Genomic DNA, 25,586 nt, shown 5'->3' on the forward strand with positions numbered 1-25,586 from the left:
GTCACACATATGACTTTTAGTGTGTTTTTCTTACACTCAGGAAGATTACAGAATACATTTGAAATGCTATAACAAAATATTAAAATGTTACTAAAGGGATATCATAACCACAATAGTATGAGACATTTTTTCAGTCTGCTGTACAAATATGAAAAACTAAGTGTTTGGTTGTGTTGCATTCACACGTCACCGTATAATGCATTAAAAACAAGCAAGTGCCACAATCTAATATAACAATATTTGTTTTATCAAAATGTGTCAAAAACAGTGTTGTCTGTCATAAGCTAGTGTTGCCGTTAACTATAAATTCCTGGAAGTCACATCCTCCTGTGGACCCTCTCGTGGTATGGACGTCACTCTGTTGTTTTTTTATTGTGTGCTGGTTACAAATATGTCACGCAGTGTGGACAAGGCATAAAAAGGCTTTGACAATATCAGTTTACAGTGCTGTAAATTTTATTTATTTTAAATCTTTGTGTCAGATATTTTAAAAATGGCATGGTATTACTAGTGACAATCAAAGCGCTGTATATTATAACTACTATTTTGAATCAGTCTGATAATTGTGTAATATACCAGTGCAGCACACGGTAAAGCGTGTCGCGTTCCCTTTCTTCGATAACATCTACTTTTCACCATCGCATACCAGTTACACTGCTACCTGGTACAGTGTGCCGCTTTTGGTAATTTCAAATAATTCCAATCTGTACAATGTTGTCACTCTTTTCATCTAGTCTAATGACAGTATTAATTGGATTTGTAATGATGTTTTAGACAAACCTATTTCACCAGACATCTTTCAGGCAATGGCCTTCGTGATAACGATGAATAGTACATGTCTGGCATACAGTAGCCGTGGAGCCCGTGCTGAGCTATTTCATAGTATTTGTAGTGGAACTCTGACCTCGTGTGCTTTATTGTGGAAGTGCAGACTCTTTGTGCTATTCTCACAGTGCTGGTAATAACAGACTCTGTCATGCAATATCTTTGTAAGTAGGAACTTATATTTAAGAAATTAAATCTTCTTAGAGGCCCCTTTCACAGTTCCTCTATATGTAGCACTTTAGGAACCCCTCAGGTGACATCCAGAAAACTACCATAATAGTCCCAGGCACAGGTTTGGTGATATTTTGAAAGGCCCTAAGAAATGATCCACAAGGATCCATTTATAGGCTGTTCACACTGGAACTGTGAAGGAACCTTTATAAGTTTCTGAAAGGGTACTTGAGAGTGCTGCGTAACCCAGGCTACTGTACCAGCTGTAACTGAACAAATTTGCAGTCAATGTCATCATCAAATCTGTATTTAAGTAACATTTATCTGCTGCCCTATGGTCCTACTTTTTTTTAACTTCTTTGTTCATGACCTTTGCTGTCTAACATCCCCAGCAGTCACCCTCCAGTGCACACAGTTAAAGCAAAATGCCATTAAATATTCCTAATATCCCTTAATCCTTCAACAGTACAGCTCTAACTCTTGTCATATGCAACGAAACAGTGTAACTTTTTTTCTAAGCCCTGCCTCTCAGTGTTATACGTGGTCAGTAGCAAAACAATGGGAGTCAATGATAGTCTGTCAGAGGCCATAGATAACATTTGGACACAGACCAGTTTGATACAATTAAAAATCCACCAATTTACTCATGGAGCATGTCACACAACAAAAGGTCTAACATTTTAAACAGAAGGAATTGTATCAATAAATAAGACAGAGGAGGACACACTGAAGTAATACATCAAGTTGCTGCTTTCAACAAAAAGGAGCAAAGTAGACTGTTAGCTGACCCGGTCATCTGTTGATTGCAAGCAATTCAAGAAATGAGTTTAATGGAGGTTTCATGATCAACATGAGGTAATGTGGAAACTGATGTGGAAATATTTGTTACAGCTGGTAGTTTGAATCACATAGACATCGGCAACAGTTGGTGTTGTTATACTGAGTTATTTCTTGCTATAAAACAGTCACATTAAACTCTTTTTGATTATTTTATCATCGCAAAATTAAGTAAAATATTATTTATTAAATATGAAGAAAATTCATTTTACCAGGAAAAGCAAGTCTAATGTCATCCAGTTATATTTTTTATATCAATTTCAACTTTAAACTTCTGGCTTAAAATGAACTGTAATGTGCCCTTTATTAACTTTGTTTAACCTGTGATAGATTCTTCTTTGAGTTGCCTTTAAAGAAGCTTTAATAATATCAACACAACAAACCAGTTACATTCTCCAAATTCTTCTCTTATCTTTTGTCTCTTTTCAATTTGAAACCCTTTCCGTAAAAGTGTTGCTCTCTAAAGGCACTCACCGAATTATAAAAGTACATCTAGAGTATCTCTGCTAACCAGAATATTTCCTTCCTTTGAACCGTCACTGTGCAGATATTGAGAAATGTGCTTGAAAAATGTGGGTTTTTTATGTTTTCGTGCTGAGTTCTTGCTTCTTGACCAACTGAGTTCACGTTCATCTTTATTCCTTTGCTGTCACCCGAGATCTATAAATTTCAAGCTTTAAAGTTGCTATAAGAAAAGTAAAGACATTCATGGACTCCTGCATAACGCGTTTGCTATTTTTGATTCATCTTACGAGTCCATCTTTGTCAGCCCGATGAATCCTAATGAAGCACAAATCTGTCACATTTACTCCACAATGAGGGCAGCTGGCAAACTTTCTCAGGAAAATGAAACTATTATCTTCAACTAGACACGCACGGGGCTCAATATAAATAAATAAAGTCACACTTATCTAGTGGCCAGCGTGATTACTGTAGCCAGCGCTGACATCCAAATTGACTGTCTTATCATGTTGAAGTGATTTCAGCTGAGTACAGACTGTAGATGAAAGCAAAATGATCTTTTAAATGCTAGTTAAAGATGGCCGCTCGATAAGTTGTTCCACAACAGTTTTGATCAATGAAGCATGCATTCAATATATTGCCTATTTAGATATGTGAGATAAACTTAACTGGTCTTGTAAATGATTCACAAATTATGTTTCCTTCAGTACGAGGTAATGACTTCAAGGCCTCGTTGAATTCTTAATTTTAGGACATATTGTAAAAGCTTCGTGAGAATTGTGGCAAGTTTAAAAGATGCGTTTTGAACATGTATATCTTGCAATATTTTTTTTAAATTAAAACTACATATATTCATATTATTATTTGAATATTATTATATTTAAAATATATACAATTACTCCATGTAAAGTATCTATTAAATTACAAACACAAATGTTGACTGTTGGTCCATTAATTGAAAATGGACCTTTAGGTAATATTTCAGAAGAAAGCTTTGACTACTTCATGTCTAAAAGCCTATGAATTGAATTTGTTGTGCTCTCCCACGACAAAGCCTGTCAGGTTGGAGCTCTGGCTGTGGAAAATGTCAAAGCTATTTTCCTCTTTACTAGTCAATGCAATGCTTGTTTAATAGTAATTGGAATCTTATCCCGCTGTTTGCTCATCATTTCCAGCGCCTAGTTATTCCACACCTAAACTCCATTTAAGTTTTTAATAACATTTTAGAATAGTTCCCATTCAGGTAAACAGAATCTGATTACCTTGATGGATTGAAAATGTATGTCTGACGGTAGTTTATTTGATTTATTTATTCAGGGGACCTCAAATGGAGGGGACTTTAACCGAGGCAAACAAACGGTTTCCCATACCTCTCCCAAGAACACTGAAGTTTACAGAAACCAAGATTTTTATTTTCTTAACCTGCTCGCTTCTCTTTTCGGCTGCAGAAAGGAAATAACGTTAGCTAGATCTGATGTGTTTATTCGAGACTTTTTTATTTTTTTGCTAGCATATTATTGTAGCTGCATAAGCTAAAGAGGTAAGTCATTCCAGACAAAGTCTCCATAATCCACCTGTTAAAGACAAAAAAATGCTAAAAACTGAATACGTGCGCACACGGTGCCAGAAGCCAATGAGCAAGACTCTAAAACTATTCTGTGATAGTTTTGGATTTCTCTCTCTCCATAAGCCTCTCATTGTGTTAGAGGACCTGCTTTGTACAAGTGCCTGCCAGCTGCTTACCAAATGAGGTTATAGTGTTTCCCTATCAACTGTAAATTTCAATAATTTGTTGGAGGGGCCTCTCACTGTCAGTTTTTATCATATTATCAATGACGACTCAATTTTCCTCTGCCACTCCATCTCAAGCAGTGACCCCTGGCCCTATTACAGTCCTGTAATGAAGTGCAATGGAGTGGTAATTGGTCCACATTATACCAGATCAGGTAACATTAGACTTATTTTCTTATCACAATGAGCCCTGCTGGTGACTCTGAATGAGAAACCAAACACAGTTTCTTTCTTATGCAGGCTATCATCCAAATAACTTTTCAGCTAGAGACCCTTTCCCCATTTCAGTTTTCCATTTCAAGATTGCGCTCCGTGTCCTCAGACTGCGCTTTGTTTTCCCGTTTCCCCTATTTTAAAAGTCTCCCAAACAGCCTCTGAGGCTGTGCAGATATGAGGTAGAGCTTTCCCGAGATGGGGAAGTACAGTAAACGAGACGGTAACATGACCGTTATGTCTGCAATATTAGATGTACAGTGGTCTGCCTCCCCCTCACTCACTCCCCTCTGCTACAGCATCCTATCTTGGAGTTCTTAGCACTCTCTAACTCTGGTTTTGACTTTTTTAATGTTATTTTGTACATCTTTATGATCACTGAAAATTAAGAACTGTTCGAACTTTAAAAGTGTGCTGCCATTAATATTAAGTCTACGTTTCTTTCATTCATTAAAAAAACAGCATAGCGGAAAAGCTAACTTTCCACCCAGGAGACAGATTATATAGATTTCATTGAAATCAGATGCAATTTGATATCAGTTTTATTTTACCGATTGCAATAATTCATATTCCAAAACTCTTTTAATTGATTAATGAATAAAATTAATTTAACTAAGAAAAAATTAATATGTTGTGTTTTCCTGTTAATAGTCAAGCACCCTTTTATTGTGAATCTATTGTAGACAGGGGTCAGATACACTGGAACTAAAATTCACTGTTAGCTTGGTCAGTAGTAAGCTGGTCTGACTTACTCAGTGCCAGTGCAGCAGAGTATCACTCGGCTGTTGGTCCACGTCTGAACTTTTGTGCTACGAGAGGCAGGATGCCAGGTCTGTGTTGTGGCTGACGCACTCTGTCTAGCAGGGTTGCTCTGTGCGCTGAAAACACACACAGGACTAAAAAGACAGGATATTGGATAACAAGGTTAAAACATAAGAGCAAAACTATTCTCTTATTAAACTCAGGCTGCAGGGATTTGATTTGAGCCACCTAATAGATAGTGGTTTCAAGGGAGCCCAAACAAAAGGTAACGGGCCGGTCATGCTTATGGTAGCTAATGGCAGATTTAAAAGAAATTAGGGGACTCTTTTTCTACAGGAAATTGTACTTAAAGACGGGTCATGGATCACCCTGCTCTTCACAGGCAGCTTCAGAAGTCAGAAAGTGAACTTTTGCTGTGACCATTATAAGGTCTGCATCGCAGAAAGAGGTTAGAGCTGAAATAAAACTGACCGTATTGTTGGAGAATAGCAGTGTGAATTGATTTTGCCAATGAAATAATGTCTAGACAGGTGAAGACACTCTTGCTGACTGATTCTGTAATTACAATTAAAGCAACTTAGCCCTCAGTGTAACCTATGTGTATGTGGGTTGGCCACCCCAGAGCCTGAACCTCAGCAATATTAAAGCAATGTGGAGTCATATGGACTTTAAAGCTTGTTAGTGTTGTACACACTCTTGTTTCTGCCTTCTATACTGCATTACTGTTTCTGTTTGCACATTTCAATAAATACCTGAAAACTTGAAGTGTACCCTACAACACTTTTAGCATGCATGAAAGACGTTTTACAAAATAAAAATAAAAACATTTAACTTTTATACATATCACCTGCATAATCTGTTGAGTCTCTTTTTGTTTGTGTAATTTAACTAATTTTGATCTTATTTTTTAGAGGTCAGTGAATTCAGATTGCTGACACTGAATCATTGTCATAGTCATCTCCACATTGGATGTTCAAGACCAGGTGTAGTTATTTTCATATCTATAAAATGTGGTGCATTACAAACAGTGAATATTTAGTCTGCAGCTGACCCCAGTCTATCGTAATACCACAGACCTAAGTTTTTAAATCTTACGTACATGTTTGTATAATGTGCCTCACATTTATTTATTTTTGAAAATACTCATAATTTCACATTTTTATTTTGGATTCACTGTCAAACTTTTTTTTCAAATTGATCCACCTATGGTCTTATGACTGCAAATATCCTTGCCAAATAAGAAGCATATAGCAAATAAACATTATTGTTAAAGGCTCATACAGCTATTTATTTTAATTTTTTGATTGTCTGTATCTGGAAACTATCTCTATGACTTATGCCAAACTCACCACAGTCTTGTTAACCAAGTACATATCTATGCCTATAGGCAAAATGATAGGTGAACAACAATCTAATGTTAAGTTAGTGTCTTCTGCCCTCTAGTGGTTGTGTTAGTGTGGTACCATGTGTTGCAATCAGTTGCGTTTTTTTGATGTTGTTTTTTTTTATCAGAGGAGACATTCATGAGGGAACTGGAACTTCAAATACTGAGTAACAGTTACACCAAACACATGATTCATTATGATCAGGGACTGATTCACGTTTGTCATATGCGTTCTGTTTTACTTAAGAAATATTTAGCATGTGGTTTTATGAGGATGTACCCTGTGTGTGTCAGCATTTGAGCACACAACAAATTTTGTAAGGCTGAATCATAATGTTAGAACTCATTAGTTTCATCCTTCACGTGTATATGTAATGACGCCAGCAGTGAAAGCTTTCAGTTTTGCACTTTCAGTGTTGCTTTAAGGTGTGACAGTATCACAGAACAACACATTTTTAAGGTGTGCATCACTTTTTGCAGAAGTTGTCACTTTAGTCTTATGCATGTTAAAGTTAACTGCAACACAGAAACGATGTGTTTACAGTAGTTCCTTAAAGTAAGTCTTATTGCCCACAAATGTATAGCATTAGCTCTGATGTTAGCCCCACTGTAGAGTCAGTGCTACTCTTTTGAGGTAAGCATGTTCATTTACAAGAATTGTAATTTTACACAATCACTCTGACCTTAAAACTCTCTAGACAGACAGCACCTTGGTAAGGAAGTGAAAAAACAGAAGAAGGATGTGGCTCATAACAGGTGAATTGATGTTTTCCTGTGTGTGTGTGTGTGTGTGTGTGTGTGTGTGTGTGTGTGTGTGTGTGTGTGTGTGTGTGTGTGTGTGTGTTTGTGTGTGTGGGCGTACAGTCTTCACGAAAACCAAGAACAAAGGCGAATCTAAAGTGTCGCCTACATAAAAGACATCAAGTGGTTTTGTGTCGTTTCTGCATGTCCCAAAATTCAGCACATCAAATTCTTAGCTAAACCCTCGTTAGAATATTTTGCTGTTTACAACATACAGATATGATCAAAGCAGCCTAAAACTAATGTAACTGCCGACATGTTGCACATTCTGTCATGACAGTGGTGCATTTCTCACTTCTTCAACTGTTTCAGGAAGTAGGGCAGAGTCACCAAAATCAGGAAACTAAGTGTTGCTATTAATACTGCTGAGCAACGAGCTGTAGCTGGTGAAAGCTAATGTAGTCTCAGCTGATGAGAGCAGAAGCATCAGTAAACTTCATCGAACTGAAGAGAAACATTTGGGCAAATGATGATCCTTTTGAGGTGATTTATTTATTTATTTATTTCACTTTGAGGCTTCAAGACCATGGGAGAACCCATCTCAAGCACTGAATCAGGTAATACGACCCGTCGTGTGTACCTTTTTTTTCACCAGCTAGTTAGTGCTACAGTTTACAAGATGTACCGAAACCTTCATTATTAACAGCATAGTTTACTCTTTTGCATTGTTTTACTTTGAAATGATGTGTTCATTTGAATTGAGTTTAATTTACCAGAAAATTCAAGGCAAACTGTTTTCTCTGCTTAAAAAAGAGGAAGCAAGCATCTTAGGCGTCCTGTATGGTTGATTTGAATTAATATAGTATTTCCCACACATGTAAAGTTAAATCATTCATGTTCTCGCTCCTTTAATAAAACGATGTAAGGTCTCACTGCCCTGTCATTAGTGAGCTACTCCCATGAAGTGAATGCTTGTGTTGGTGCTCTTTCCTAGTTAGCGTGTACAGAGGTGAGCTTGACCTGATTAAACACTGTAATGAGTCAAACAAAATTACTCTGACCAGTGTTGACACAGTGCAATGTTTGCACAACGTCTTGTTGGCTCTGCAGTGAAATATCAAACAGATCAGACATTCATTCTCCAGCCGCAGTCACCTTGACATTCCACAGCCGGACAGCTGGTACGTTGTGGAGCATTTCCACGGCAAACACAATCTGCTACAACAAGGAACTCAGCACATAATATCGCTAGTGTCATGCCATTAGTGTATTTTGAGCAGAACTGTGATTCACTGTGTGCAGTGAGGCTGGGTCAGCAGGTTTTGGATACCTGCTTTGGAGAGTGTTTGCATACATCTCTTGAGCGTACAATCACACTGTGATGCATTGTGTTTTTCAGCACATCCTGAATCCTTCTCAAGATATGAGCTGTTAATTCTGCACACCACTGAGGCACAGGAATGGGCGTCATATTTGCACCAGATTTTGAAAAGTTCTCGCAAATTCCCCAAAAGGTCCATTTTGCTATATGCGATCAGCACAGCCGATGAGCTCCACGGATATAATTTTGAATATTTCCAAAGCTGCAAGTGCATCGTGCTGCTCCTCACAGGGGTTTTCCTTGACATCCTCTGTGACCACGAACTGCAGGACGCACTTCAGAGAATTCTCTATCCTCCTCACCGAGTGGTGGCGTTTTTGTGTGGCGTGTCTGAGGACGAACTATTGACAGAGATTTTCCAAGACTGGCCAAGCTGGAGGAAGCTCTACGCAGAGGATGAGCCTGGTGTTTATGTTTCTACCATTTCGGAAGCAATAGCTGACAGTATGTAAAATGTTTTTCATTTGTACTGTGTTCTTCGATGCCCAGAAAGCAAACATAATTAATTCAGTTTTTACTTAGGTGATAGCAAAACATTTAGAGCTGGAACATAAAACAGAAACTCTCGGTGAGAAACTTGGATGTGCTTTAGTGACACTTTCTGATTAACTAAAAGAATGCGATTTCATCTAGACAGATGTTAAAATTGTGTAATTTGTAGAAATTTAAAGGGAAAATAAAGATTTTTGTAATACATTCGACTTCTTTTTAATTTAAAGGCAGAAGCGTGGAGCTTGAACATGAGAGTGAAGTTCCTGAAGCCCTAGATGATGTGTACGTCTTACCAGCTTTAGATGAAAATCCTAGCACTGATGAAACAGAGGAAGTGGTGACAGAAGAGTATGAAGAAAATGTCCCGAAGGATGAAGAGCCTGCGAACGCAGTAATATCAGCAAGTCAGGAAATAACTTCACCCACGCACCTCACCTGTCTCACTGTGCAACCAAACAGAGTTCTGTGCGGGGTAAGTAATTGCACAAGAGCTGCATCAAATGCAATGTTTGTTTGGCTCATCGAAATACATCCAGTTTTCTGCATTACATTGTATTACAGGTACACAGAGATACATTTACCGTTTATAAAATATTACCAACATTTTATTCCAATTTTCCATTTTTCTTTTAGAAACAGGAGACACTTTTTATCATTTTCAAAGAGAAAATAGATGATCAGACAGATCCAGAAGTGGAGTTTTCCTCTGAAAATAAACCTGCAAAAAGGGTGCCAGGCACCGTGGAGAATGAATACACCATAAGTGTTACTGCACCTGGCAAGTATCTGTAGGAAGTCACCGGACTTTTATGTTGAAAGCTTTAATCTGAAATCACCTTAATTGTTAATTTGCTTTTTCCTTTCATTCAGATATGCATGCTGGAATTGTATCCCTCACTTTGTACACTGGCCAGTCATCTGTCCGCCTGACTCCTGTTACATATTACACCAGCATGGCTGAAGTCAGTTGGTATCTTGAAAATGCTACAGATCCTGTTAACTTCATCTGCCAGGTGAGACATTATTTATTGCTTTAAATAGCATTGTTGTGCTAGATTAATGTTGTAAAAGCTTGTGTAAGCTTTATTCATTTATTTATTTATTTATTTTGAACATCCAGGCATTCAACCTGACAGGCCATGCGACAGAATCACTGGACAGCATGCTGTCTGACTCTTTAAAATCCAAGATCCCTCCAACTGGTCTTCAGCTGTTCGGAATCAGACAGATTGAGGAAGACAATATGTCAGCATGTAAGTTTAACACATGATTTATTTGGTGTTGGGTGAGTCAGCATCAAAAACTTCCCGTTATCGCACATACATTATATGGTGAAAAGTTCTGGGCCACCTACATGTTACACTTACAGGAGGTGCTCGGTCATGGAAACCCACCCATAAAGCTCCTGGCGCACAGTTTGTGGCCAGATGTTAATGCCAGTAGAGGCTTGGAACTTACCGCTACTCACCGCTGCTTTAGATAGCTCCAAACGTTGGTGACTTTATACACTGTAGGCCTTAGCTCTCAGCCACCCTGCTCTACATCTTTACGTGGTCCACCACTTTGTGGCAAATTTGCCGTGGTTCCCAAATGCTTCCACTTTGCAATAGCACCATTAACAGTTCTCATTTAAATTCAAAGATTATGATAAAAAAACAGAAAGTGGGAGCAGCTGATATATAACTGGTTCTATCTGTTTGACTTTTTGTGGGCTTCAGATCAGCGGAATGAGGAGCTTCCTACTTTACTCCACTTTGCAGCTAAGTATGGCCTGAAGAAGCTGACCACCATTCTGCTTCAGTGTCCTGGAGCTTTGCAGGCTTACAGTGTGATGAACAAGAATGGAGACTACCCAAACACGCTTGCAGAGAAGAGTGGTTTTAATGATCTCAGGCAGTTCATGGATGAATTTGTTGTAAGTCCACTGAGAAAAGCTTTTTAATTCTTTGCATTTTTATGAAGTGTACTAAGCGTGTGGTTGTCTTTTGCATTTAAACAAATCCAGGAGACTGCAGACTTGCTCAAGTGTCACTTTCAGGACGCTATCAACACAGAAGAGAGTGCAGAGGTATATGAGTTGATGTCCACTAACTCTCAAGATATCATGATGAAGTACTCGGGTTGCTCAGAGGATATATATGAGTCGATGCTGGGGATCGACCCTGACTGTGCAGAGGATTTATGTAAGTATGGCATTATTTTATTATAATTCCAACAATAATCCATACAGCAAAACTGTTAGCAGCAGATGATGATGGTGCTGTATTGTTTCTTTCTTTTTTTTAAGATGAGGTGATGACTGCAGTAGATGAGAACCCCGAGGAAGCTATGCTTCGGAAGTTTTTTCAAGGTATACATTTGAATAAGTTTTAAATAATTTCCTTAAGTAATATTGCATCCTGTATGACATTGAGTGTTTCATGTGGTTACACTCTTACCTTCAGCAAAACCAAATGGCACTGAAGTCAAGAAGGACAATGAACCTTTTCAATGTGAGGAAGAGGAAAAAGTTGATCATAATAGCTTAGATGAAATTGAGGAAGAGGAAGATCCATACAACCTCTGTCCAGAGGATATCTACGATACCGTGGATGCAAATAGTACTTACAACCCAGTAGTCCTGAACCGTCCACCAGCCCCAATCCCCAGGCCTGAGAGTAACACTGAGCTTGAAAAGTCTACGACGTACATTTCTAGAGGTATGGTGCAGTCTGATTTTTATTTATTACATTGGATTTTTTTATATCACAAATGTGTCAAAAATATGTAACTTTTATTTTTTTGATAGTATTTTCAGATAAGGGTACATCTGAGAATAAAGTAAAGGACATGGGATATCATGCAGGTAAAACCCAATAAAAATAATTTTCTTTTCATTTAATCATTATAGTCTGTTATGCTTCTGTTTTCTTTTCTTTTTCTTTTTTCACTTTTATAAAGGTAGTTTAAAACTGGTCATGGTTTCATTTGGTAAACCGCTTTTGAAAAAGTGCCTTTATTTTATCTGCATCTTGATTCCTTATCATGAGTCTTGTACAGTGCTGTAGCATGTTTCTGTGAGGCACGGGGCTTTTAATACTACCACAATGGTCAAAACCAGTAACCTTTGTAGTTGACTCAGTGGTTACAGCTAATTGTGCGTTAGGGGAATTTTTGGTGTCAGAGTGAGTAGCTGACTGAGAACAAATGTTCATGTGATCTTCTGACGTTAATAGGCCCTTTTCACAGCAGACACTTGAATGTGATACGGGAAGAGCAAAAATGTACACGTACGGCACAAGCGTTCGTGTTTTTCGCTCCTCATTTAAATATTTAACTCTAAATGGTAAAAATGAAAGTGAAGTTGAAACCTTGAGCAAACCCCAGCTGACAGGAAGTAATGTGCAGCCTGGGCTAGTTACCAGTTCATTGCACATTAGAGTTACACGCTTAGAGTTGCCTATTTACATAACATGCACGTATCTGGGAGCCCCCAGAAGCACTGGGTGCTCATACACGCACAGGAAGAACATGAAAAGTCTGAATCCTGAACTTTCTTGCAGCGAGGCAACAGTCCACTACTGTCACTGACATGTCAATTACATCCTCTGGGATTATCTTCTTGTATTATTATACTGCATTAGGATTGGTTAGCTGTGTGCACTGATTATGGGTCTGATTTTAAGATGGTTTGCTCATCATAAATCAAAATACAGTACTGTTGTTGAACTGTTGTCATCGACACATAAAAAGAGGTCTTATTTTTGTTTTTGTGATTTTTTTAATTTTTAGAATTTAGTAGTTGTTTATATTAACGTCAGAAATGTAAAGACATCTAAAATTTAAAATAATAAAAAATATTAGTGAGCTTGCTCTCGCACCCACATTACCATTATATACCAAACTATTGTAAGATTTTCATGAAACTAATACAATATTTTATGTTCCAAAGTTTTTCTGCTTATAAATTAATAATAGAATAAATTATACACTATTTTCCTCCCATTCAGCTCGGCCTGTAGTGGAAGCCCCCACTCCTACATATGATCCTTACGCTGGGATGAAGACCCCTGGGCAGAGGCAGCTCATATCTCTGCAAGAGAGGGTAAAAGTAGGAGAAATTACTGTGGACGAAGCGGTCCAAGAGTTTAAGGCTTGGCAGTTTGATCATGAGCGGAGGGCAAACTCCATACGCTATCAGCAGGTAGATCTAATGTTCAAACTTTGTGGATTTCCAAGGAGTGGATTGTGGGTTAAGCAATAAAAGTAATGCCTGCGTTTCGTTTTCTCTTACTTGAGGAAAATCTGAAGAAATTACGAAACAGCATCACCAGACGTCACAAAGAGAGAGAGAAGACAGGAAAGGAACTTGGTAAAATTATTTATGTTCTCATTTGGAATCAGATCGCTTTAATGCAGCTTTAACACATTATACATCTTCCGCTGTATATATGTTGATTATGTAATACTGTTAGGATTCATTGGTGAGAAACACATATTGAAAAATAGCATGCCATTGCTGTCAAAAAAGCTTATCTTTTTAATCTGGTCTTTTCCCGTAGAGTATGAGATAAGTGCACCCCTTCAGAGAAACTCATTCTGGGGCACCAGTGTGACATTAGAGTGTGCTGTGTATGAGTCGACACCCAGAGCCACGGCTCCGCCTCCTCCTGTGGCTCAGGTTATCCAGAGAGGCAGCTGGAAGACAGGTAGCACATCCAGCACATCGAGTGAGTCCAAATGCTTATCTTTACTTTCTGTTTTTATCAAGTACTAAACAAAAAGAATTAAAGCTTTCGGTCTTTCTTCTTTGCGTGGCTTTCTTTACAACTCCATTAGATTGCAGATTGGGAGAAATGTAAATTATACACATATGTAAGTGACGTGCTTGTAGTTTGACTTCCTGCCTCCACTTTGGAGTTGGAGGGAGAGGTTTGTTTGAGCGCCAGATCTGATCATTCTGTCTTTTCTGTGCGTCAGTTTTAGCTGTGGTTGAATGAAAAAGTGCTAGATGGGATCATTAGAATACTCACATAGATGGTAGGAGGCAGTTTTACTGATAAACCAGCGTTTAATTAGGTCCTGGACAGAGCACACCTTGCTGAAAAATTATTTATATCAAAACATTCAACACATCAGTCACAGTTTTTCAAAGAAAAAAAAGGGTGCCATGTTTGCTCAGTGGGTAAGCAGGCAACCACATGCTGCAAGGCAAGAGAGCCGCGGCGCGGGTTTGAGTCCGACCCGTGGCCCTGCTGTGTGTTTTCTCCTGTTGCGGGCAAATAAAGGCAAAATTTATTTTAGTCTCACATTTTTTAAAATCTTAATTGAGATTTTATTTTTAATGTTTTAATTAAAACGATATACTAAAACAGAATCCCTAACATAGGTCCGCAAGAAATAAAGTAGTTAGATTATAGCTTGAAATATTAGGTTAATTGTAATAAACAGACTTTTCCCGTATGATAAAGTTACAGAATCTAGTGATTCGGTTACTGCTGTTCAGCCACTTTTTCAGGCATACTTAATGTTCTCGAATGTCAGTGTATCTATTTTATTTTGCTTTATTATTATTTATTTTATTTCCCATCTTTATAGTTTTGTTGTACATAAAGGATGAGACTTTTTGTGAAACTTTATTTGTGTTTTTACACGTCACACCAACAGTTATAATTCAGTCATAATGTTTTAGGAAGAAAACCATTTCTTAGTTTGTTTAATTAGCCCACAAATGCAAAAGTATTTTAAGGTTTAAATTAATGTTTAATTTTGCTGTAGTAGATGTTTTATTTTTCTTTTTTTTTAAGTAAACATTTGCACATAAATTTCAAAAAGGGGCAACCAATTTCCTTTCAAAAACACTGATAACATTAACGGATTTAAAGAATGGCTTGCTATACTGCTTCATGATTACTTTAAGTCTGTAATGGTGGTATGCATATGAGCTGCGTCTTTGTCTTGCTCTGATTCTTCATACACCTTGCAGACATCTTGTATAATAGTGTCAAGGCCTAAAACATATTTTACCCACATTTAGCGAAGTGGTCTTACAACATAATTCACCACAAGCACTAACCTCAGAGATACTTGGAATCACGTGTTTTATTTTTGCTGTGCTTCTTGTCATCAGGCACCGAAAGCAACAGACTCAGCACACACAGCACCTTTAGCTACAGCAGCGGTACAGAACCTGACGAGGTGAGCTTCATTTAACAATAGGTACCAATGCTTCTTCAAGGCACGTGGAAACTGCAAAGTTCACACAGAAATGCATTTGCATGAGTTATAGCTAGCTGTTTCTTCCTTCTTACTCTTTATAACCCAAATTAAAACTTCCCTTTCTCCTCTGATGCTGCATATGTCTGACATCTATACAACATGACTGCATGCGCAAGTAGAGAGGTAGAAAAAAGGAGGTAGAAAGTCTAGTGTTAAGTTTTGTTTTATTTTGCTCTCTTACTTCAGCTTTTCATTTCCTAAAATACCTTCCAGACAGTATTTAACTGTATCTTCTATAAATGTGTCTTCTTTACTGAAGCAGATTCTATATAATTTTCATTAGCGTTTACTGTCTGTCATCACGATTGAAGAAGAAGTACAGAGCTGAAGGAGAGGCACAGGCAGACAAAGAATCTCTTAGATTTTGGTGCAAATTCTGTCCTTCTTTTAATTGCAAGACGGGTAAGATGAGTATTCCCTGTCTGTCGTTAAAAGACTCAAACTGCGAGACCCATCTTGGAAGCCTGACTGACACTGCTTAATGACTTCCTCAGGGTGTAATTAAAACAATGATCTTTTATTCTCCAGACCAACAAAACAAAACTGTCATCTTTGTGTGTTTAGCTGAAAATTTGGGACTTTAAAGTTCTTGATAGTTTCTGTAGAGAAAATTCTTAAATTAATAATTGAGTTTCAAGAAAATCTGTGACAATGTTAGCTTTTTCATTAACTGATTCAGCTATTAAACTAGAGCTTTAGGCTGTTTTATTTTGAAGTATTTCAAGTGTGACCACATATATATTTCACTGTATTTTTAAAGGACTCAATAGAAAGTTTCCCTCCTCCACCGCGACCACCACGGCCAGGCAGTGCTGCACCTTCCATTCCTCCACCCAGGATTCCTCCACGGAACCCAGAAAGGTCAGTCTAGAGAACAGCAAATCAGATTACTGAAGTGAAAGCAGAACCATGCAGTACTGAGCACTATGCGACATCAGGTATAGGAAAAAACAACGCAAAGTAGCAAATACACTGTACAGTTATGTGACGGTGCCTAGCAGCAATCATAAGTGTCTTAGAGTGTGACAGAAAGACTGGGAGCACGTAAAAAAAAAGATCTATAAGCAGCACTGAGTGAAACAGAAAAATGTAAAAGAGGAAATGTTCACCCACCACTAATTCGCAGCTGTGCGTTTCAGAGGAAGCCAGAGCGAGAAAGTGATCAAGATACTGATGCTTATACTCTGTAAACACACAAATAACTTCCACACACAGAGGTGCGACCACTTATAGTGAGAACACTTAAAAATGAAAAAGATCAAAGTGACTGAAGTGGGTAGAAAGAGCTGCCGTAAATTCCTGAGAACTTCTGAAACGCTGCAGATCTTTTTTACTGATAAATGCCCTTCTGTGTCTCTTATCTCTTTCAAAAAAAGAATCTGGGTAGCAGTACAATGTATCTCTAAAATCTGATAAACAATCAGCTTGTTTTGCTTTCTGACATGATGCGTATATTATATATTATATTATACTGTCAATATCTACATAACACTTTTCATTTGTACAGTAATTGTGCGTGATGAGTTTTAATTACTATTAGTGGGTAAATACAACATTTGTGTGCTGTTAAAAAAAACGACTTAACAGTTAGCAAAATTGGTATAAGTATACAGTATTTTAAGTAATTTGATACCCACAGACTGGCATTGAAGTATTCCGTTTTTAAAGAATAAATAAAAGTAATGAACAAACACCTACACTATGACAAGTATGTATGAGCTGCTACATAGAGTGTACTAAATTCTTCGTGCGTGGGTTCAATTTATACTCATTGCATGGCGCTGTGATCTTATCGAGAGTTTTTTTTGCATCTGTGTGTCTGAAGGTTAAATGATCAAAAAGATATTTGTCTTGGGAACATGTAAGTGAGAAGTTACAGTATGAAGGGTGATGGAGTGCAAAGTGTTGGAATATAAAACAACCAAATTAACTTAGTAAATTGATACAAACGAGCAACAGCTCAACTTGTGTGTGCGCTAACATTAGCTAACTTTAGCTAACGTTAGCTAAAAACTTAGCTAAATGTAAAACTGCTTAATGTTTCTTTAATGGGCTGTAAATTAAAGAATTATTGATTTTGTTAAAAATATAAATAATTCAGTTTATTATTCCACCTACATAACTAAATAAGATGATGACTAAATTCAGTAATGATAGAAAAAAAAATGCTCTGACATTAACTAGCTTTGCATAGGAGCTGTGACCACTGTCAGAGCCTTCATGTAATGTAGCTCCTAAAACATGCAGTTTATTAAAGTATGGAAATCAGCTATTTTAAGCCAGTGAATGAGTGATTCTTGTATAGTTCATATTTCCTGAATGTAGGGTGTCAGATAAGTAAATGGAATAGAACTGTGTCTGAAATGTTATCTTTGCATCTTCTTTCCAAGTTTTGTTTTTCTCACGCATAATTATAAGAAATTAAGGGTCACAGTTTACAAACCCTTTACTGTATAGCGTCTCTACTGTTACAGTGCAAATAACCTTCCTATACAGTAACAGTGTATTTCCTGCAGGGTGACAGAGATGGTGCATGAGCGTTACATATCCTGCCCGACACGAATACTTCCTCATAGACCTTCTTACAGGCCAACTGACTCAGCACCTCCTGTACCTCGCAGACATCGATGAGAGCCGCACATCTTCACTTTTACTGAATTTGGTCTCTCAAGTTGTAACTTGTGTGTAAGAGGCATAGAGAAAATAATGTACAGCTGTAAACAACCATCAGGCTTTAGCAAGATGAACTCATGCAGAGTAATAGTTTTATATTATTTAATTTTGTTTCTTTCTTGTGTATCAGTTCACCAAACCATACAAATCCATTTCTCATGACTGTGCCTGTGATCCATGTGTGATATGTTTCCACGGTATTTGTTATTGTATGTCTTTACTGTAAAAAATATTTTATAAAAGTAAGTTTGTAGTTGTAAATAAATGTTAGATTTTCAAAGAATATAATTGTAATAAATATTAAGTATCCTAATGAAAATCATAATAGTAGAGGTGTATTAATTTCTTTTTGTTATGGGTTTAAATTTTGATATATTAGAATAGCAAACATTTGTTTTTCTTGATATTCTAATTATAATATTTCAGTGTGTTCGATCTCCTGTTGCGTAATTTAACTGAAAAGTGACATTAATGCTGCTCCCTTTACCAGAAAAATATGTGATATTTTTGCCTGTGCTAATTATGAGTTTTGTGGTATTCTACTTACTTTGCCTAAATTCCTGTTACTCACCTACAGCTTAGTGACTTACAGTTTAGCTGTGATGTTTGTACAGTATCATTCTTAAACTGAGTCATGTATGGAGTGGGAAATGTTTTTAAAGAAGTCGGACAGTTTTGTTGTGTATCAGACTTCGTGTAATTTTTTAAACATGACAAAATGGTAATTAAAAAATATATGTTTTAGCTGGGTAAGTACAACGCAGCTGCTGTTCATTTATTAAATTGTGATATACCATTTGGTCACTGGATGGTGCTCCACATCTTCTGTTACCCTCTAAAGGTATACTTCAGCTTATATTTACATATTTTTGTATGTAAAAACCTTTTACTTGATATTATTAAATGAATCAAATGAACATAGTGTTATGAATATAAATTAACCCTAAAATAGATCCTTTTAAATGCCTTGAGGAGAGAAATGTGTGTAGACAGCTGGGACTTCTGGCCTTCAAAGTAAAATCTTTACTGTTTTAAAAACTCAAATACAGTACTGTACAAAAGTATTAAGCCACCCCTACTGCAACTGTCTTATTATTATGCCGAGTTTACAACTATTACAACTATTTAACCTATTCCATTATAAACTATATTTGTAAGAATTGAATAATAGTAGTAAATATGAATATTATTCTACTATTAACAGCATAATTATTTGTTAAAACAAATATTTTGTCAGTTCATGTTGAAAGTCATTCTAAATAGCAGAAGTGGTGTGTATTTAAATTACATGATTACATAGTACTATGCAAAAGCGTATTTATTGAAGCGTATACATTTTAGACTATTTTAATTAGTTTCCAAGTTAATATTCAGTATGACAATGTTTATTCTTCAGTGCAGCTGGAAATATCTTAGACAAGCTTTCTTGTAATTCTTTAATTTTTATAATTTTTTGGCAGTTGTCTCTTTTGTTCTTTTCTCAGACTAAATGATCCCACACTGCTTCATTAATGTTGTGTTCCGGGCTCTGTCGGTGCTTAATATTTCCCAGCTTTCTACCCAGCGCAACAGACTTACAAAGTTAGCACTTGACCTTTTTTCTTCTGTACCTACCGCTCTACCCTTTCTGTTAATTCCGTTTTGAAGCGACTAGCATCAGGCTTTTATTGTGAAAGGAGAGGTCCTCGCGCTCGGTGGGTGAGCAGTGCGCCGGTGTTGACGCAGTTGAAACCGGTGAGTGTGAAGCGCTGACAGGACGCTGGTGGAGAGCAGCTGTCGCAAAGAGCTCAGTGAAGTGTGTCTGTCTGCATCAGCGAGCACAACGCTGGATTGCCATCACAGAGAGGTGAGCGTACCTGCTCGTTACAGCGGCACGTCTCTGAAGCCCTTCTTTGAGCTTTTCTCTTAAAAGAAAGGTTCTTATTATCAGGGCATGAACACTTTATTTTTATTTCCCACTGGCTCTGTTAACAGCTGACTTGGGAGTTGTTAAGGTGTGATGCAAAGCCAGTTCTGCATAATGTATTTCATATTAATTACAGAGTGTGCTACGTGAGTTTATCAATGGTTAGCTAATATGAATGCTTCTGTGAGTCAGTCGGTTTTGATTTTGCATCTCAGCAGATGGGGGCTCTGGCTGTGGGACAGTTGCTGCAGTAAAGGCAGATCCATACAGTGGGAATGCGTCCCGCCATGGGTGCCGCACTCTGAAGCTGAATGCGAGAAGAAAAAACCTAAATCCTTAATCTGAAAATTAAAGGATTGCTGGCTGTATAACACTGCTGAATAACATTTGTGTATCTATTTATTGATTTTAAGACAAATCCGATCTCGTGCGTTGGTTTCTTTAAGTTGGACGTCGGCGGTTATCATTGTGAGTCATAGGGGGCAGACTTCAGGCTACTCTACATGCATACAGTAGGGCTGTGACATCAAGACCATCCACTTAATGGAATGCATATTATGCGGCATGGAGATGTTGGGAGCTGTTCACTGAACAGTGTGATCAAACTAAACTGTCACCTCTGTCATCTTTGTTTTGGAGATATTCTTGATAGGAGGTTGATTTGGTAGGACTGTTATCATTTTCCACTCCTTAGTCCAGGGACATCTTTGTGAGCACGACTAACTTAGCACCTGTGTTATGTAACTGCACAATATTAAAAGTGTGGGTATTCTTTGTGTTGACACAAGGAGCTGAATGTTGGGCTATATGTCAAACAGGTCTGTCTGAAGACTCACGGTGAACAGCATGTGACACGAACAACTGCTTGGCGGCACAACTGTGGCCACACACAGACTCACAGACTGTAACAAACACCTCGTCTTGTCCACATCTTAACTGTGCAACACACAGAGGACACTCTCCTGCCAAGCGTTTTGCTCTTTAGTGTGACTCTGAAGAGCTGTTAAGCTATTTGTGTCTTCTTAGTCTTTTTTTGCATCTCAAAAATTAAAAATTGCCTCCTTTGATTAAGAATCTAAAAGTTGTGCTTGCAAGTTTAGCTGGGATTTTCTCCTAGTCCCACTAAACACGCCACTGGAAAGGATTGCATCAAGGCAAAACTGACATTTGTCACTATGGTTGTATGTCATTTTTTATAATATGCATTTTTCATCGTTGCTGTGATGGAATTCTAAAGAATTACAGAGGCATCTTTGCGTGATGTCTACCTGCCAGTTTAGCTACAATTTAGGAAAACAATCCTGTCGTTTCCTATTTTAACTGAAGATCTAAGATTGGAGCTTCCTATAATACATAAGACGCCTCCTTGTGAAACTCTACAGATCCCCCGTCTCAGTCTTCATTCACACTTTTACCCCTGAGTAACATGAGTCTAAACAGGCGTGATAAAATATTAACCCTTGCACAAATAATTCATCAAACCGCTCCAAGGACAGGGGGAAAGCATTCAGACGGATTTTACTCCAAACCACCTGTTTCAGTGTTTTGCTGAGAGCTGCCACGCTCTGAAAATAACCCAGTCACTTGTGTTCGTCTTATCATGTGGACTTGTTGGACGTGGTTAATGGAGATATTCAGTTATCTAAGCGTTGTTTACATAGAAAGATCAGGAAGTCCATTAGCTTCCCACATGTCCTTACTACAAGTACAACAAAGACTTCTGGTTTACAAGATGTCAGTAGAGGACCTGTGGCTGTTTACACAGGGATTTTGATAGGTGTGTACATATAACACATCAGTCACATGTTTGGTAGCAGCTCACCCAGGAGCCATTTGCTTAGTCAGGGAGCAGACATACCCTTATGACATTTTGCAGGTTCTGTTGTGCAATTAAAGCAAGATGAAAATGATCTATGTGAAGGAAAATTTTTGTTATGTTCTGAAAGATTGAACACATGACTGTAGTGACTTTTACTTCAACAGTAAATTTGGATGATTTGCAAAGGAATGCTTTCCCTTCCTGTTTTAAAAAATATATATATAGATACAGTGATTCATCAGGTGTTTTAGTGTTTCTAAACAGGAGGATAGAGTGCACAGTTCAAAGAATATTCAAACAGAGTGTAAAGTTTGCAGCCTGCATTAATTTTAGCTGCAACGTGTATGCTTGAATTTTTCCATTTACAGAATAGCATCCACCACTGAGGAAGGACAAGTCCAGCTGGTACGTCAAGAAGCAGTGCACATCGTGTTTTCAGTATCCAAAAAAGCCGATACAGAACTGATTGATCGGCACACCAAACAGCTGCCTGATCTGTGCAACTTCTCGAGCGTGGGGCTCTTCGTTTAGTATGAACCCAGCACGGTTGTTAATATTTTATGACGAGTCACGTTACACAGTTCCCCTAGATTTGAGAGGAGCGATCCTCGGAAACATGAATCTCAAAACTGAAATACAAAGATTTGCCAAAGCCAGCTGGCCTCGGGAATAGCATAGTCTTGTTTTTCCATGATGATCTCCATGTGGTTTGGAAATCTGACAGACAGCTAGTCACAATATGTTTTATTTTAAGTCCAATTACCCCTTTGGTCATGCAGTCTCCTCAGACTTTATTTGCATTGCCAAAGTGTGGATAATTTAGCTTTTGCTGTTGTTTACATAGGTGGATACTGTCGCTGTGTTGTAGGCCTACTGTACCCATCTGTTCAGAATGATATATGTAGTCATATATGTACTACTACTTTTACTGGATATTGGAAGAATAATGAAATGATAGTATTTCCTTGTTGAGACATACTTTTTTAGGATCACTTGTTTTAATTAGCTGCGGTTTATGTACACCAGCTGTGTGGTGACGCTGGATATTTGCATGACTTGAACAGAAAGCTTTGTAGTGGCAGCATTTGTAGAGAACAGCCTTCGCTTTACTGGGAATAACGGATGGCTTTGGATCAGGCCGGACGTTTCAGCCAGACACCAGGTTTCTGTTTTCACTCCTTGTTAATGTTACAACAGGTTGCTTGGCAACCCCCACCCCCCACCGCCGAACCCCCTGTCTGCTTTCACCGTCTCCTGCCATTGGATGAAGTGGATGGGGAAATGAAGTGTTATGCGTTGGCTTTTCAAGGTCGGTGGCGCACGGAACCCCCGCCCTGATCACGGATGCACGTAAACAAAACCGTGAAAAGACAATTTACGCTTTGGTGATAGATTTAACCAGCGCCCGCCTCCACTGCCGTCACAAGCACCATACGTCCCACACCATCCCCAAACCCCCAACCCATCCATGTCAGCACTGATGGAAAACACCAGCATCGCAGCATTTGCTGGCAGATAGTTTAATGAGAATCAGCACACGTCCTTACTAAAAATCTCACAGACCAAGCCAGAATTCTCAAGTGACACTTGTACGCCACAGCTTTCTCAATCGCTCACTGCAAAATGTAACAAAGAATAAGGACCATCTAATATTTTGCCACCACCTGTGAAGCGGGGCTGTTACAGACAGAGCTGGCTGCCTCTGTTTGTTTCTGGGTGTGGCGGGGACGAGTCAGGCTGCACCGGCATTCCTGAAATAGATGGATGATGGGGACCAGTTGGAGTCCTGCTGCACGCTCATTTCACACGAGGATGCCTTCATAGCACTTAAAATTGCTGGATTATCACATCGCTGTTTATATTCACGTTTAGCCGCCATATCCTATGACTCAATTATCAAGTAGTGCTGTCACATAGGCGCTCGGAGAGTTATATTAGGGAACACGCTCAGAGCTTCCAGTCCCTGTCAGAGTCAAAACATTCAGCAGAGATGAGGAAACACTTTGAGCGCTCTCTATGACAATGATTTGAATTGTCAGCGCCGCTCACCTAATGTGCAAGTACCTCCCATTATCTAAGCCAGGAGGAATCTGTTGTGCACAGCTGTGCTCATTATGGAGTTATGACATTAAATAAACGCCATGTCTTATTCATACTACCAAATTACATACCTCTCTACTGTCTTATGGACTTTATTTTTTTCCAATTATGTCACTCTGTTTTCATCTGAAACTTTTTAAACTAAACTCAGCTCCTTTAAAAGTAAACTCTCTGAAAGTCCCTTAAGGAGACACCGCAAAGCTAGTTGGATATTCAGTGTTTATCCTCTCTGTGAGGCCTGTGATCCAAGCTCTCTCACTCTTGGAGTCAAGCCTGGAGCCCTTGCTGTGAAGATGTATCACCCTGGGTAAATTGTCAGCTCCCTGACATTCTTATTACGCTGGCTCTAAAAGCCTAGCAGGCATGTTAGAAGGAGCCTGGCTCTCTAACACAGTGTCTGTAACAGGCGGTTTGGTCCACGCAGCCAACTGCAGTCCTCCCCAGGACCTCGGCACGTACCAGCCAAGTGTTTCCTGTCCCGGGGATCTGGCCATGGTCACTTCCAGTAACTGTCTGGGCTTCTCGGCGATGCGTTGGCAGTTCGCTAGCCTCTCCGAGCAATGGGGAACACATCATACAATGACAAGTGTCATGAGTGGGTTTGTTTTCCTTCCAAAAAGGACCTTTTTATCTACAGGTGAAGAATTATCCTCAAAATAAGCCCTCAAATATGATAGTGACACCGTAGGATCGCTTTAAACTCTTCTTCAAAGAATTCAAAGGCATAGAAGCTGTCTTCATACAACCCCGGCTTAAGCTCCTTCCATTATCAACACGAATGTGTAATCCTGTTCTCAGGACTGTAATGAGTGTAGTGTGTAAGTTACATACATTTCCTTTTATGCTGCAGTTGTTTGAAATGAACTTCAAATAGCTTTGGTTGAGGAATGTGTAGAATCCAAGGCTGGTGTCCAGTGTGGAAGCTGTTTATGGAAGAGAGTGGGGAGGGTAGAAGGGTAGGTGGGGGGGTCTCTTCTCAATTAGGAGGATAAGCTGCTGCTCCGGAGCAGCCATTTCGAGCCATGTTTGGAGCTGTTTGGTGGGATCTGCACACAGCACTGGATAGCTTCTCCCCTCTCTGCCATTTGTTGACAAAGCAGAAGTCAAACTGCGTTACGTAACAGCGCTTTCTCTCTGTCTATAGTACAGCTGAGCGTGTGAAGAGAGCTCTTTTGTGTTGACATGGCTCACTTTTAAGGCAGCCTCTGACTGTTTCACAGAGACCCCTACCCCCCATGGAGGGAATGCATTACAGTTCAACTTTGTATCACCCTGCTCTGTTTAGATTTGAAAATGGACAGACAGGAAATTTAGATAATCCATAAGAGTAATCTGTGGTGCCTGTAAAAATGCTCCAAGAGCTTAAATATTGAAGTCATAAATCAATTCAAGGAAAAATCAATTTGCATAAGAGCATGCAGTGTTTTACACTAAGGTTAGAAGTGATAAGTTACCCATTTTGGTTAGTAAGCTCCATTCACAAACAAGTGATTGATGCACAGAGTTTTTAAATAATGCCAAATAATAATCTAATAAAATAGAATTAGCACTCTTGGTCAGAGTGTGCTTGACACACAGTTTTGTCAGACAACTTCAATAAAAATGCTCCAAAAGGAAAGCACCAAAACTACAAACAAAGCTCGAGGTCCAGTTTAAGATAAGGCTCAGACGAGGAAAATCTCTACAAGACATTGTGTAATTACACAGGGAAAAAAGAATAAACAAATTACAGTATGTGTTCATATTAAAACTATCCAGAAAACCATTCATG

At 38.5% G+C, this 25,586-nt stretch overlaps 2 protein-coding genes across 6 annotated transcripts in view; both read left to right on the plus strand.

Moving 5' to 3' along the window:
• Positions 1 to 7,418: 7,418 nt before the first annotated feature.
• Positions 7,419 to 18,309, plus strand: pik3ap1 (phosphoinositide-3-kinase adaptor protein 1). The gene is made up of 17 exons (XM_031737936.2): positions 7,419 to 7,803; positions 8,586 to 9,011; positions 9,287 to 9,531; positions 9,693 to 9,837; positions 9,930 to 10,072; positions 10,180 to 10,312; positions 10,778 to 10,974; positions 11,065 to 11,242; positions 11,347 to 11,409; positions 11,504 to 11,758; positions 11,848 to 11,904; positions 13,049 to 13,242; positions 13,338 to 13,410; positions 13,601 to 13,768; positions 15,169 to 15,236; positions 16,078 to 16,178; positions 17,834 to 18,309. The coding sequence occupies exons 1-17, from the start codon at positions 7,773 to 7,775 to the stop codon at positions 17,946 to 17,948; spliced, it is 2,592 nt and encodes an 863-aa protein (XP_031593796.1). The 5' UTR covers positions 7,419 to 7,772; the 3' UTR covers positions 17,949 to 18,309.
• A 1,405-nt stretch (positions 18,310 to 19,714) lies between these two features.
• The window catches only part of LOC116318771 (sorbin and SH3 domain-containing protein 1), a 39,887-nt gene continuing 34,015 nt past the window's right edge, over positions 19,715 to 25,586 (plus strand). For all 5 annotated transcript variants that reach the window (XM_031737907.2, XM_039622177.1, XM_039622178.1 and 2 more), the window contains exon 1: positions 19,715 to 19,836. The gene's annotated coding sequence lies outside the window, so the exon portion shown is untranslated. The remainder of the gene's footprint in view (positions 19,837 to 25,586) is intronic.

Source organism: Oreochromis aureus, linkage group 13 (genome assembly GCF_013358895.1).
Source record: "Oreochromis aureus strain Israel breed Guangdong linkage group 13, ZZ_aureus, whole genome shotgun sequence".
In the NCBI taxonomy this organism is placed as follows: domain Eukaryota; kingdom Metazoa; phylum Chordata; class Actinopteri; order Cichliformes; family Cichlidae; genus Oreochromis; species Oreochromis aureus.

What these genes read in the sequence shown, in the direction of transcription:
- pik3ap1 (XM_031737936.2), top strand. Translation starts at nt 7,773, where the DNA reads ATGGGAGAACCCATCTCAAGCACTGAATCAG. An exon ending in CTGTTAACTTCATCTGCCAG is followed by an intron (nt 10,073 to 10,179) that starts GTGAGACATTAT and finishes TTGAACATCCAG; the next exon opens with GCATTCAACCTGACAGGCCA. An exon ending in ACTCCATACGCTATCAGCAG is followed by an intron (nt 13,243 to 13,337) that starts GTAGATCTAATG and finishes CTCTTACTTGAG; the next exon opens with GAAAATCTGAAGAAATTACG.